General features: G+C 45.5%; 1 protein-coding gene across 1 annotated transcript in view; it reads left to right on the forward strand.

Annotated features, from left to right (window-relative positions):
• Positions 1 to 12479, forward strand: part of LOC125311284 (collagen alpha-1(XIX) chain-like) — a 34877-nt gene that overhangs the window by 15525 nt on the left and 6873 nt on the right. The window contains exons 15-20 of the mRNA XM_048269181.1: positions 3703 to 3753; positions 3986 to 4030; positions 6818 to 6844; positions 8522 to 8575; positions 9972 to 10016; positions 12134 to 12178. Of these exons, the coding sequence (XP_048125138.1) occupies positions 3703 to 3753; positions 3986 to 4030; positions 6818 to 6844; positions 8522 to 8575; positions 9972 to 10016; positions 12134 to 12178 (267 nt within the window). The remainder of the gene's footprint in view (positions 1 to 3702; positions 3754 to 3985; positions 4031 to 6817; positions 6845 to 8521; positions 8576 to 9971; positions 10017 to 12133; positions 12179 to 12479) is intronic.

Raw genomic sequence — 12479 nt, forward strand, 5'->3', positions numbered from 1 at the left:
ACTGGACAGGTTTTATGGGTTTAAGCATCAGCTGAGTTTGTTTAGGAAATGTGCGATCATCCCAGTTGGTTTTTCAGACCACAGTTTGTTTTTTTGTTCTCTTTCTTTGAGTTCTGTAAAGTCTAAAAGTGCTTATTGGCATTTTAATAATAACTTGTCATCGGATGGCCATTTTAGAGAGGTATTTAGACTGTTTTGGCAGGATCTTAAGAACACAAAGCCATCTTTTAGCTCGTTGCAACAGTGGTGGGACTTTGGTAAGTCACAAATAAGACAACTGTGTCAGGATTATACTTTCAGTGTCACAAGGGACATAACTCGTTCAATGGTGAAACTTGAAAAGGAAATAATTGAACTCCAGCATTTAGCTGAACAAACTGGCAACCAGACTTACACAGCAAATGTTAAAGCGAAGCAGAAATCATTGGCTGACCTGCTAGGCATAAAGGCACAGGGAGCTCTGGTCAGGTCCCGCTTTCAGAGTGTGGAATTGATGGACGCTCCTTCTAAATTCTTTTTTTTTAATTTGGAAAAAAAAAGAATGGACAGAGGAGGTTCATTCACTCACTGCTTTCTGAGGATGGAGTTCTGTTGTCCAATCTGGCTGAAATACGTCAGAGAGCAGTCAGTTTTACTAAGACCTATATAAGAGTGAGAGCTCGGATATTCAGGTGGATGACCAGTCCTTCTTTGAGAACCCACCCCAGGTGGCCGAAGAGGCTTAATGCAGTCCTTGGAAGGGTTTTGACCCTAGAGGAGCTGCAGAGAGCCCTCCAGAGTATGGAGTGTGGAAAGGCACCGGGTTGGATGGTCTACGGTGGACTTTTATAAGTCCTTTTGGTCAGAAGTGGGTGAGGATGTGCTGACTGTTCTCAGCGACAGTCTTGCCAGGAGGCGGTTGCCACTGAGCTGCCGGAGGGCAATACTCACTTTGCTCCCCAAAAAAGGGGATTTGAATGACATAAAATCATGGAGACCTGTGTCAATCCTCTGTACTAAATATAAATTGCTCTCTAAAGCGTTGGCTAATAGATTGAGTGAAGTTGTGGAGCAGGTTGTCCATCCTGACCAGACCTACTGTGTGCCAGGTAGGCTGATTCAAAACAACATTTCATTGATCAGGGATATATTTGATGTAGGTAAGCTGTTTAACCTGGAATTGGCTTAGTATCCATTGACCAAGAAAAAGCTTTTGATCGTGTAGAGCACAATTATTTGTGGAGTGCTCTGGCAGCCTTTGGTTTTTGCCCTGAGTTTATTGATATGATTAGAGTTCTGTATTGTGACATTGAGAGTATTTTAAAGGTGAATGGTGACTTGTGTGCTCCTTTTAAAGTCCACAGGGGGGTCAGACAAGGTTGTGCCTTATCTGGTATGTTGTACACCCTGGCAATTGAACCCCTATTGGTGAAGTTGAGGAAAGAGCTGGTGGGGGTGAGAATTCCAGTGTGTGAAAGTGTTTTTAAACTGTCAGCTTATGCAGACGATGTTGCAGTACTTGTGAATGGTCAAAGAGACATAAACACTATGTTAGAGATTTTGATGATTTTAATGTTGTTTCCCTCAGCAAAGAGTAAACTGGTCCAAAAGTTTAGCTATGCTGGTCGGGACATGGTTAAATGAGCCAAGTCTTCCAGCTGGCTTACATTGGGCCAGGAGTGGTTTTAAATATCTTGGTGTTTTTTAGGGGATGAAATGTTTATTCAAAAGAACTTTGATGGGGCTGTTGAAAAGGTAAAAGGGCCTCCTTGATAAATGGAAATTCCTTTTTAAATAAGATATCCTACAAGGGGCGTGTCCTTATTATCAATAATTTGGTGGCATCCACCCTTTGGCATCAGTTATCTTGTGTGGACCCTCCAGCACAGTTGCTGTCAAGAATCCAGTCAATCCTAGTGGATTTCGTCTGGGATAAACTTCACTGGGTTCCACAGAGCATCTTATACCTACCTAAAGAGGAAGGTGGACATGGACTTGTGCACCTACAAAGTAGGACAGCTGCCTTTCGGGTTGCAGTTCGCCCAGCCGCCTTCTCATGGGGCCTCTGGATTCCAGCTGGAAATATGTGGCGTGTGCCATTTTACAGACTTTTGATGGACTGGGGCTGGACAGAACTTTGTTTTGGATGGATCCAAAAGATTGAACATCAACAAACTCCCTGTGTTTTATCGTAATTTATTTAAAGTTTGGTCCCTTTTAACAGTGCAACGCACAGGAAGCACAGAGTCTTTGTATTGGCTTTTAAAGGAGCCCCTAAGCTATGGTTCTGTTTTAGATATGTCTCTTGAAAAGTCTCTTCCCACAATCACACATAGCCTTCTTAGGTCTGGAGTCATTACTATGGAGGGTTTACTCAAGGTAGCAGGACCAGATCTTGTTAACACTGAACAAGTTGCCAGTCAACTGGGGATGAGATCTATTCGAATAGTAGCTCAGCTACTTGAGAAATGGCGGCCTCCCCTAACAAGAGAACAATTGCAGTTGTTGGCAGACAACTTCAGAGGGCTGTGCAGTTCAGACTGTAATGATCCTTTTCCCAATCTTTCATTGTCGCCAAATTTGACAGGTTGTACTGGTTCTTACTTGCATTTTGATCAATTGTCTCTTTTTGGGTCAGAAGCCAGCTACTGGCAAGTGTTTATATAAACTGTGTGTGAAGTCTTTTAACAAAAGTCTTTGGACAAGAGGGTGGAAACACCTTGGTGTACTGTTTTACAAATGGGGATGATGTCCGACCCCAGTGGAGAGCACTATACAAGTCACCCTTAGCCAAAAAATGTGGAGATTTACAATGGAGGATTCTGCATGGAGCAATTGCAGTCAATGCCTTTGTTTCAGTGTTGAATCCTGTTGTGGGTCAAGAGTGCCCATTTTGTTTTGTGAGAGACTGTGTTTCATGCTTTCATGCAGTGTGTAAGGCTAACACCTTTATTAGGTGGTTCTACAGTCACTCTTTAATCATTTTAATGAAACATTTTCAATGGAGACTTTTATTTTGGGTTTTAAATATGTGCTTGGAAACATCGTTTCAAATGTCAGCTGATCAACTTTCTCTTAGGTCAAGCAAAAATGGCAATCTATGTTAGTCGTGAGAAACAAAATTGAGCAAACTTCTAGTGATGACCTAGTAATGGTCTTCTCAATACTTGTGAGGGTCTAGATGTTAATTGATTTTCATTTCTACAAAGCCATGATGAATCTTGAATCTTTTGAAGAAATTTGGTGCTATGATAGTGTGTTGTGTATGGTTGCTGATGGCGAATTGCAGTTTGCACATTTCTTGGATAAAACTTGACTTGCTCCTTGATTTTATTTATTTATTTATTTTATCTTTAATGTGACTGTACATTGTGACAAAGTGATCATGTAAATACTTTGTGGCAAGAATGTACTAAAGGGTTTTTGAAATTCAATTCTCTCTCTCTCTCTCTCTCTGTCTGTCTTTCTCTCTCTTTTCTCCTTTTTATTTTTTGTGATTATGGGCTGGCTCTCCTATTGATCTGCTTCATGCTGCTGTTAGGACTTAACAGAGTGCTGCTAATGTACCTGATGTGTGTGTGTGTGTGTGTGTGTGTGTGTGTGTGTGTGAGCTTGTAAACAGCTCAGGCCTGCTGAGGAGAGGAGAGGAGAGGAGAGAAGATGAGATGAGAGGAGCAAAGGGTGTTTATGTTGTGTTCACTCTGATTCATTTTTCATGTGCAGGGCGTTCCCTATGTGGAGGGCAAAGGGATGAGCAGTCTGTACAAACTACAGGTGAGGCCAATCTCCCTCACTTACCTCACACATACACATGTTCACAAACATCAAGCAGTGCCTGCTACCTTCAAAAGTGTTTTTTTTTTATCCATTTTACTGACATCAAGTCAGAGTATAAATTATTAATCTGACATCACAAGTCAAGGCACCTGAATAAATCCATAAATTGTTTTACCTATATTGCCTTTACGATAGTGTAAATGATATACCATAAATTCTCTTCCCTTAGAGTGGGGGAGCCAGCATTGGACAACCAGGACCGCCAGGTCCCCCTGTAAGTATTACTCTAACGTGTCTCATCATATGGATTTTACATTGTCAAGTGCATCCAGTTTGTTCTATTCAGATATTATATTTTGTTTGATTTATGGCGTCAAGCCAGTCAGATGCCAATCATATCACCGTTGTGGTGTTGTGTAATGCATTTGGACTTTGCATGTTCAAACGTAGTTGTAACGCAGCTGGGTGTCTCTCAGAGTTAAGAGGGAAGCATCTGCAGTCTGAGGCTGTGACAGACGCCTGGGAGACTGAAGGTGTAAGGCAAGCATAATTGAAATGCAGAGCATTAGAAGCAAGCGAGCGTGTGTGTGTGTGTATATGTGTGTGTATATGTGTGCGTGTGTGTGTGTGTGTGTGTGTGTGCGTGTGTGCGGGCGCGTGTGTGTGTGTGAGTGTGGTAGCCTGCCTGTACCGGCATCTGATTTGCTTATCAAACCCCCCTGACGCATAGACTTATCAGGCCGTCCGTAATGCAGCCGTACCCCATGGAGAGACGACGTCTCCTCACAGAGTCCCCAAGAAGGCATGGGGGAGGGGGGTGGAGGGGGGCAGAAAACACTTCCCTGCCTTATCAGCAGGCTGCAAAGGACATGAAAACAGGGGAGAGTAAGAATGCGGGGGGGAAAAGAAGCCACTCGGAGCTCTGTTGAGAGTAAGTAAAAAAAGCCTCCAGCTTTTCACAAGTGTCAGAGGAGGTGTCCAGAGGGAGGTCTGACCTTCCCTGACCCCAAGTGACACAAGCTTTACCCGTCCCGCCATGGTGGGCTAAAAGGCCACTAATCTACAGAGCGAGAGAGAGAGAGAGAGAAAGAGAGAGAGACAGTGGAATAAGGCCATCCGTAAAAATATTTTCGTTTGCCGTAACCCGACCGACCCTGTCAATTTAGGACCGACCCAAATATTTATTTTTTTCCCCTTTTAGTCCGACCGACTCGCCGGTTGTAAACTTGCGTTAATACTGACCGATTGTTTTTTTTTTACTCTAAACAACCAATACAAATGCAATAAAATAATATTTCTTTTAGTAGGCCCAAGTATTGTGAATATAAATGGCCTACATGCAAACGTGGCTCACTTAAAAAAAAAAACCTGTGGCGTCATCTCTACACCATTGGTTTTACGCATGTCACACTATGGCCTAAGCTTCGTTTCATTCACACAAACTGATGACGCTTTTACTTGGCACGAAGTTCTGGAAGAACTGTGGCCAGATCTTTTCTCATCCCTTCTCCCCCTAGTCTAACGGTGCCCGTGTCGGAGTATTGAAATTAGTTGTGGTCTATTCAGCATTTCTCAAAATATGGGTCCGCAACATGGAGACTGCTGGTCCGCGGAGTCGTGGAGTGAAATTAGGCCCGGTGCTTCATCTGATAATTTGCTGCGCAGTTGATCAAGAAACCGCGGATCGTGAAAAAAAGAAAACAAACGTTTCTGCTATCGATGTCATTAAACATGGAGCCCTTCAATTAAGTGGTGGTATGAGCATTCATTCAATCTTGGCGTCTCTGTGAGAGAAAACTGAAACTAATCGATAACGTTGGTATCAAAGCTCGCTTAAACCTGTTGGAAGGCTATTTATTTATTTTTAGCTAAAACTTAATAGAACGGCGTTGTTTTTGGAACTTCCTTAGAAACAGAGCAGAGACTGTATAATACACTGTATAGCATTGAGTATTGTATAGTCAAATTTCAATATAACGTGGCCAAGAGCTATTGTAGCCTTCTTTCTGGGTACATGTAGATGAGCCCTATGACCCAAAGTCTGCCATGACCGGGCCTCAGGTCAAAGAAGTTTGAGAAAGGCTGGTCTATATAACCTGCATCAGAATGAGGTTTGCAATGGTGCGCCTGAAGGCACGGGTTGAAGACCCAGTCAGTTACGATCACGATATGCACATTTGTGTAAATTCATTCCTCACGTAATCACCATGACCAAAATTGTACTTTTTTTTTTTTACTTTGAATCTTGAAAAAAAAAATTGACCTACCTACCGACCCATTTTTATTTTTTTTGGCTGTTACTGCAAACAAAAATATTTTTAAGGATGGCCTAAGAGAGTGGGAGAGAGAGAGAGAGAGAGAGAGAGCAGAGTGAGGGAGGGAGAGAGTAGAAGGAGAGAGTGGAAAGAGAGAGAGCAGAGTGAGAGAAAGAGAGAGAGAGAGAGAGTGGAAAGAAAGAGAGCAGAGTGAGAGACAGAGAGAAATACTACTCTCTCAGCTGGATCACTTGAGCAGTGGGAGGGGAGAACACGTGTGTGCCTCTTGCCAAATGGTGCTGATTGACGTAAGACCTGCCTGGTTGCCTCACAGGTTTCCATAAGGTCTGGGTAAAGGCCAAACAGACATGTAATGGACTGTGTGTAGAATGGTGTCTTGTGCTTCCCAGGTCCCAGGTCTCAGTGCGTAGGGAAGGAGTTAGTGATGAGTCGGTGGCGTGGTGGAGTTAGTGATGAGTTAGTGGTGTGGTTGCGTTTGCTAGTCTTCTTCTGTTTTCTCTCTCAGGTCGTAGGTCTCAGTGTTAGTGATGAGTTGGTGGCGTGGGTGAGTTGGTGATTAGTTGGAGGCGTGGTGGCATGGTGGAGTTGGTGATTAGATGGTGGCGTGGTTGTGTGATGGAGTTGGTGATGAGTTGGTGGCGTGGTTGCGTTTCCTAATCTTCTTCTGTTTTCTCTCTCAGGTCCCAGGTCTCAGTGCCTTAGGAAGGTGTTAGTGATGAGTTGGTAGCGTGGTGGAGTTGGTGACATGGTTGCGTTTCCTAATCTTCTTCTGTTTTCTCTCTCAGGGGCCTAAAGGAGATGAGGGAAGAGTGGTGAGTGTTAGCCCACAGACTCTCATTATGTGAAATCCTCTGTGTCATTAAGTGTCACTGTGTGTGTGTGTGTGTGTGTGTGCGTGCGTGAGAGAGAGAGAGAGAGATGGAGAAAGAGTGTGAGAGAGGTGTGTGTGTGTGTGTGTGTGTGTGTGAACAGGGGGTCATTCAACCACAACCCTGTTCAGCAGTTCCATTCACAAAAGAAACATACACACACACACACACACACACACACACACACACACACACACACACACTGGCATATGCCAAAATCAAATTGCCTCGACACATCCTGTTGCCAGCGGGAACTGGTGAACCCTCTGTGTTTGATCCGTGAGCAGAATACCCTCCCACCCCCAACAACTCAATAGAAACAGTGCCGGCAACAGCGACACAGAGCCCAGCTTCATCCCCCCCATACACACACACAGACACACACACACACACACATACATACATACAATTCCCCCACCTTCAACTTCCTCGTGGGGGCAATCACAGCTGCAGTTGTTCTAGCATCAAGCAATTTTTCACCGGGATGTTAATTTGACATTTGAATAAATAGTCCCCACAGCCCTGGAGCTGGCAGAATTGCCCCAATCTGTCTCACTACTCATGCTTGCACTCTCTCTCTCTCTCTCTCTCTCTCTCTCTGCGCATTACTGCTGGACACACGACCCCCTCCCTAAACAAACACAAAAACACACACACACACACACCTCGCCACCACCACCCTTCCAACAGCCTACACGTGCTGTAATGACCACTGTAGTGCTGTGTGTGCACCTCGCCGGTCCGTTACCTCAGTAATCCCATTCCTCATTCCTCAAGCACAGGCCAGGCCAGAGGAGCCCCACTATATTCCCCTTGGCTTCCCACGGCCTCAGTGCTAGCGAGGTAGTTTTCACAAGAAGATGGTGACCGATAAACGCCACGCTGGTCTGAAATGCTGTTCCGGTGGGTTGGCACAGTCGCCACGGCAGCAGACAGAAGGGAAGGAACGAGACAGAGATGGGGTACGGCAGACCTCTGTGTCTCGCTTGTCGCGGGACAGAAAGTGCTGGAATTAGTGGCGCGGCCTGCCAAAGTGTTGTGGAGAGATAAGCAAGAGATTTTTAATTGAAATCCCAGGCATCCAGCTAATGTTTTCCTCATTACATTAAATCCCTGCGGTACATACGCCAAGACCCAAAATCCGTCACAGCAGACAAGTCATTACACTCCCAAGACTACTGCTTTCTCTGTCTCCATCTCTCTCTCTCTCTCTCTCTCTATCTTTCTTTCTCCTCTATTCTTCTTTAACTCTTATCCCTCCCTCTGTTCCTGGCACGCCACCATCGTCCTACCAACCTCTCTCTGTCACTCTCTTTCCCTAACTTATTTGAGTTCATTTATAGAATATCTCCCTCTTAAAGAGAGTTTTTTTATGTCTATTTTTATGTTGTGGATATTTGAACACGTGGCTTTTTTTTGAATAAAGGAGACCTGCAAAGACTTGCCCCTCTCTCACTCTCTCACACACACACACACACACACACACACACACACACACACACACACACACACACACACATACAGAAACACACACGCTGCCATTTTTCTATTGCTATTTCTGTCCGCTTGTCCTCCCCCCCCCCACTGCTCGGTGCTGAAGCCATGTGTCTTTTGTGCCAGGGGGAGCCGGGTGCCATGGGATTGCCGGGGCTCGAGGGACTGCCTGGTGCCAAGGTAAGCCTCTGTGAAAGCCGCCTCCCTGTCCGCCCGCTCTCTGCTTCTCTCCAGCGTGCCACAGCAGCAGCCTCTCATCCCGCATGACCTAACCAGATTAGAGGGAGGCCACTGTAAGCCTCCCGTATGCAGCACTCTCTCTCTCTCTCTCTCTCTCTCTCTCTCTCTCTCTCTTCTCTCTCTATCTCTCTCTCACTCTCTTTCCACTTTCTATCTCTTTCTGCTCTCTCTATTGCTCTCTTTCTCTCTGTCTCTCACTCTGCTCTCTCTCTCTTTTTTCCACTCTCTCTATCTCTCTCTATCTCTCTCTCTCACTCTGCTTTCTCTCTCTTTCCACTCTCTCCTACTCTCTCCCTCCCTCACTCTGATCTCTCTCTCTCCCTCTCCCACTCTCTTATTCCACTGTCTCTCTCTCCAGCCTCAGTGTGTTCCACTACTCAGGGACTATGTGACATTACTGTACCAACCCTGGCACACCAGCGAGGGGCCCGACAGGAGACGGAGGGGGGAGGGGAGGGGAGATTGGGGGTGTAAGATGGGGGTGACTCCATCCCCCTTGGATGTTTCTGCATGATTTGCCTTTAAGAACTGGCGAGGGGAGGAAAAAACAGAGAAAAGTGTGGAGCAGGAACCAGAGAGAAAACGACAGCCAGAGAGAGAGAGAGAGAGAGAGAGAGAGAGAGGGGAGAGGAGAAGGAGAAATGTGGGGTAAGGGAGACTGGGAGGGAGAGGAAAGAGATGAGAAAAGAGAGAGATAGAGATATGACATACACACACACGCACACACACACACACACACACACACATACATTATACATCCTCATCTGAATTCTAATTTGTGGTGGAGCACTGGGAACCGTGGTGCGGCTGCATGAGTAGGATGCTTTCAGTTGTCACATCAAACGGACAGCACAGGCTCCCCCAGAGGCCCGGCGTCAAGATATAGTGGCTGTATCGACCTCACACACACACACACACACACACACACACACACACACACACACACAGCCACACACACACACACACACACACACAGGAGCTGGATGCTCCTCCGAGGCTCCACAACCGCACTGCAGAACTGTTTATTTTACAATGTAGACACACACACACACACACACATAAATGGGGGAAAAAAGTCCCAATGAGTTCATTAATCCAAAAATCCACGTGGATCACCATTGGGAGCATGTTTGTGCTGCTTGGCAATTTGCCGTCTCAAATGAGAGCTTTTACGGAGGACAGGTTTTCTCTTCCCCAGCACAGCGTGGCCCATAGCCACTCAGCCTGGGAGTTCATGCATGGTGTGTTTGTGTGTGTGTGTGTGTGCGTGTGTGTGTAGCTCGCCTTCACACAGGCTGATTAGATGTTAACAGAGGAATTACCTGCTCTTTTCCAGGGGGATCCGGGCATGCCAGGCCCTCCAGGGACTCCCGGCCCTGGGGTAAGCTGCCTACACAGCATTTCACACCCCTATTCCAGCCACCTTTCAACTGCCACGAAAAGATGTGTGTTATCGCATATAACGTGCAGTGTAACGCATGGCAGGTGCTGTGTTGTGTTAGTTCTGTGTAACACGGTGAGCAGTTCCATAATGGTGTTCAGGACACTTGCGCTGAAAGGCACCAGCGGAAAGCTGTGGTCAGAACATTTCACTCCTAATTTACCATGAAAAACCATTCCATTAACACCATATGTTGCAATGTATAACATTTAGTATAACACAAAAGGGTGTGATATATAGCCATAACACGTTAAAGGTGCAGTCTTTGGTGTAACACATGTGAGTGTAGTTTAAAGATGCAGTCTTTGGTATAACACAGCGGTCCCCAACCACCGGGCCACGGGACATTCCTAACCGGGCCGTAGCCTACGACAAGAGTTTAAAAAAAATGCATGCAAACTAAATAAACTCAATTTAATTCGCGAGTAATGTCACATTACATAATAATACCCACTGACGATGGTGAGCCAGATACCTCAAAGAAAAAGAAGGGGTCATTCAATACGAAATATGACGAGTCATATTTAAAATATGGTTTCGCAGAGACCGGTGACTCGCATGCACCAAGTCCTTTATGTGTGGTGTACTTAAAGACAAACCCGTTGAGTTCTTTGAGCGTAAGAAACGTGAGCAAGAAGGACAAAAAACTAGTGCATAAAAGGAACCACATCGGTGAACGTGGCTCATAAGTGGCTAGTCGGATTGCTAAATCTAAGAAGCCCTTTACTATTGGGGAAGAGTTAATTCTGCCTGCTGGTAAAGGCATGTGCAATGAACTCCTTGGGGAGGCTGCAGCTAAAAAAATAGCTCAGGTACCGCTTTCTGCAAGCACTGTCCATAGGCGAATTGATGATATGTCAGAGGATATTGAGGCACAGTTGTTAGAGAGGGTGAATGGGTCACCGTGGTACGCTATCCAAGTTGGTTGGTTGCTGGTCACTGGCCAGAGTGTTTGAGTTGCGAGAGCCGCTGCAGAGATTTCTTACAGAAAAAAAGTCACCGTTAGCTGCATATTTTAGTGATGAGGGCTGGGTGTCAAAACTCGCTTACCTGTGTGACATTTTCGGGTTGCTTAATAACCTCAACCTGTCACTGCAGGGGAGAATGACGACTGCCTTTAAACTGGCAGATAAAGTCGCTGCATTTAAAGCCAAGCTTGATTTGTGGGTACGACGAGTGGATCGGGGTGTATTTGATATGTTCCAAACAGTAGTGGCGGTTTTGGGAGAGACTTAAAGGTGCAGTCTTTGGTATAACACATGAGGGTGTAGTATAACATATTAAAGGTGCAGTCTTTGGTATAACACATGAGGGTTTAGTTTAAAGGTGTAGTCTTTGGTATAACACATGAGGGTGTAGTTTAAAGGTGCAGTCTTTGGTATAACACATGAGGGTGTAGTATAACATATTAAAGGTGCAGTCTTTGGTGTAACACATGAGGGTATAGTTTAAAGGTGCAGTCTTTGGTATAACACATGAGGGTGCAGTATAACATATTAAAGGTGTAGTCTTTGGTATAACACATGAGGGTGTAGTTTAAAGGTGCAGTCTTTGGTATAACACATGAGGGTGTAGTTTAAAGGTGCAGTCTTTGGTATAACACATGAGACTGTAGTATAACATATTAAAGGTGCAGTCTTTGGTATAACACATGAGGGTGTAGTTTAAAGGTGCAGTCTTTGGTATAACACATGAGGGTGCAGTATAACACATTAAAGGTGTAGTCTTTGTTCACTCTGCACTGCTTGGTGGATGGCTCCTAATGTTATGTAGCTGTGTAGGAGACCTGCTCTGAGAGACGGGAGCTTTTGTGGAAGATCAAATGGCACAAAAAGCCAGTTCTCAACACCCTCCTCTCCAGTCAACCCTGCCTCCCTCCACAAAGCCTCAGTCTGATCTCTTGTCTGCAGAGGTGGTAGGGAGCTGTAGTGTGTGTGTGTGTGTGTGTGTGTGTGTGTGTGTGTGTGTGTGTGTGTGTGTGTGTGTGTGTGTGTGTGTACATACGTGTGCTCTAACTAACAAGCTCTTTCATCCGTCTGTCCCCTGGTGACTGACAGGGGAAGCCAGGGCCGCGTGGAGAGCCGGGGATCCCAGGCGAGCCGGTGAGATTTACTCTACTCTCTCACTCTCTGTCTCTCTCTCTCTCACACACACACACACACACACACATACACACACACACACACACACACACACACACACACACACACTCTCTCTTCCTCTGTCTCCCTCTCTTCTCTTTTTCCTCTCTTCCTCTCCCTCTTTTCTCTTTGTCTCTATCCTCCTCTCTCTCTCTCCCTCTCTGCGTCGTTCTTTTCCTTTCTTCTCTACTTATTTCTCTTTCTGTCAATCTCTCCCTCTTTCTCTTCCTCCATCTATTACTCCATGTCTGTCTATTCTCTC

The sequence above is a fragment of the Alosa alosa genome, chromosome 18 (assembly GCF_017589495.1).
Source record: "Alosa alosa isolate M-15738 ecotype Scorff River chromosome 18, AALO_Geno_1.1, whole genome shotgun sequence".
Classification (NCBI taxonomy): domain Eukaryota; kingdom Metazoa; phylum Chordata; class Actinopteri; order Clupeiformes; family Clupeidae; genus Alosa; species Alosa alosa.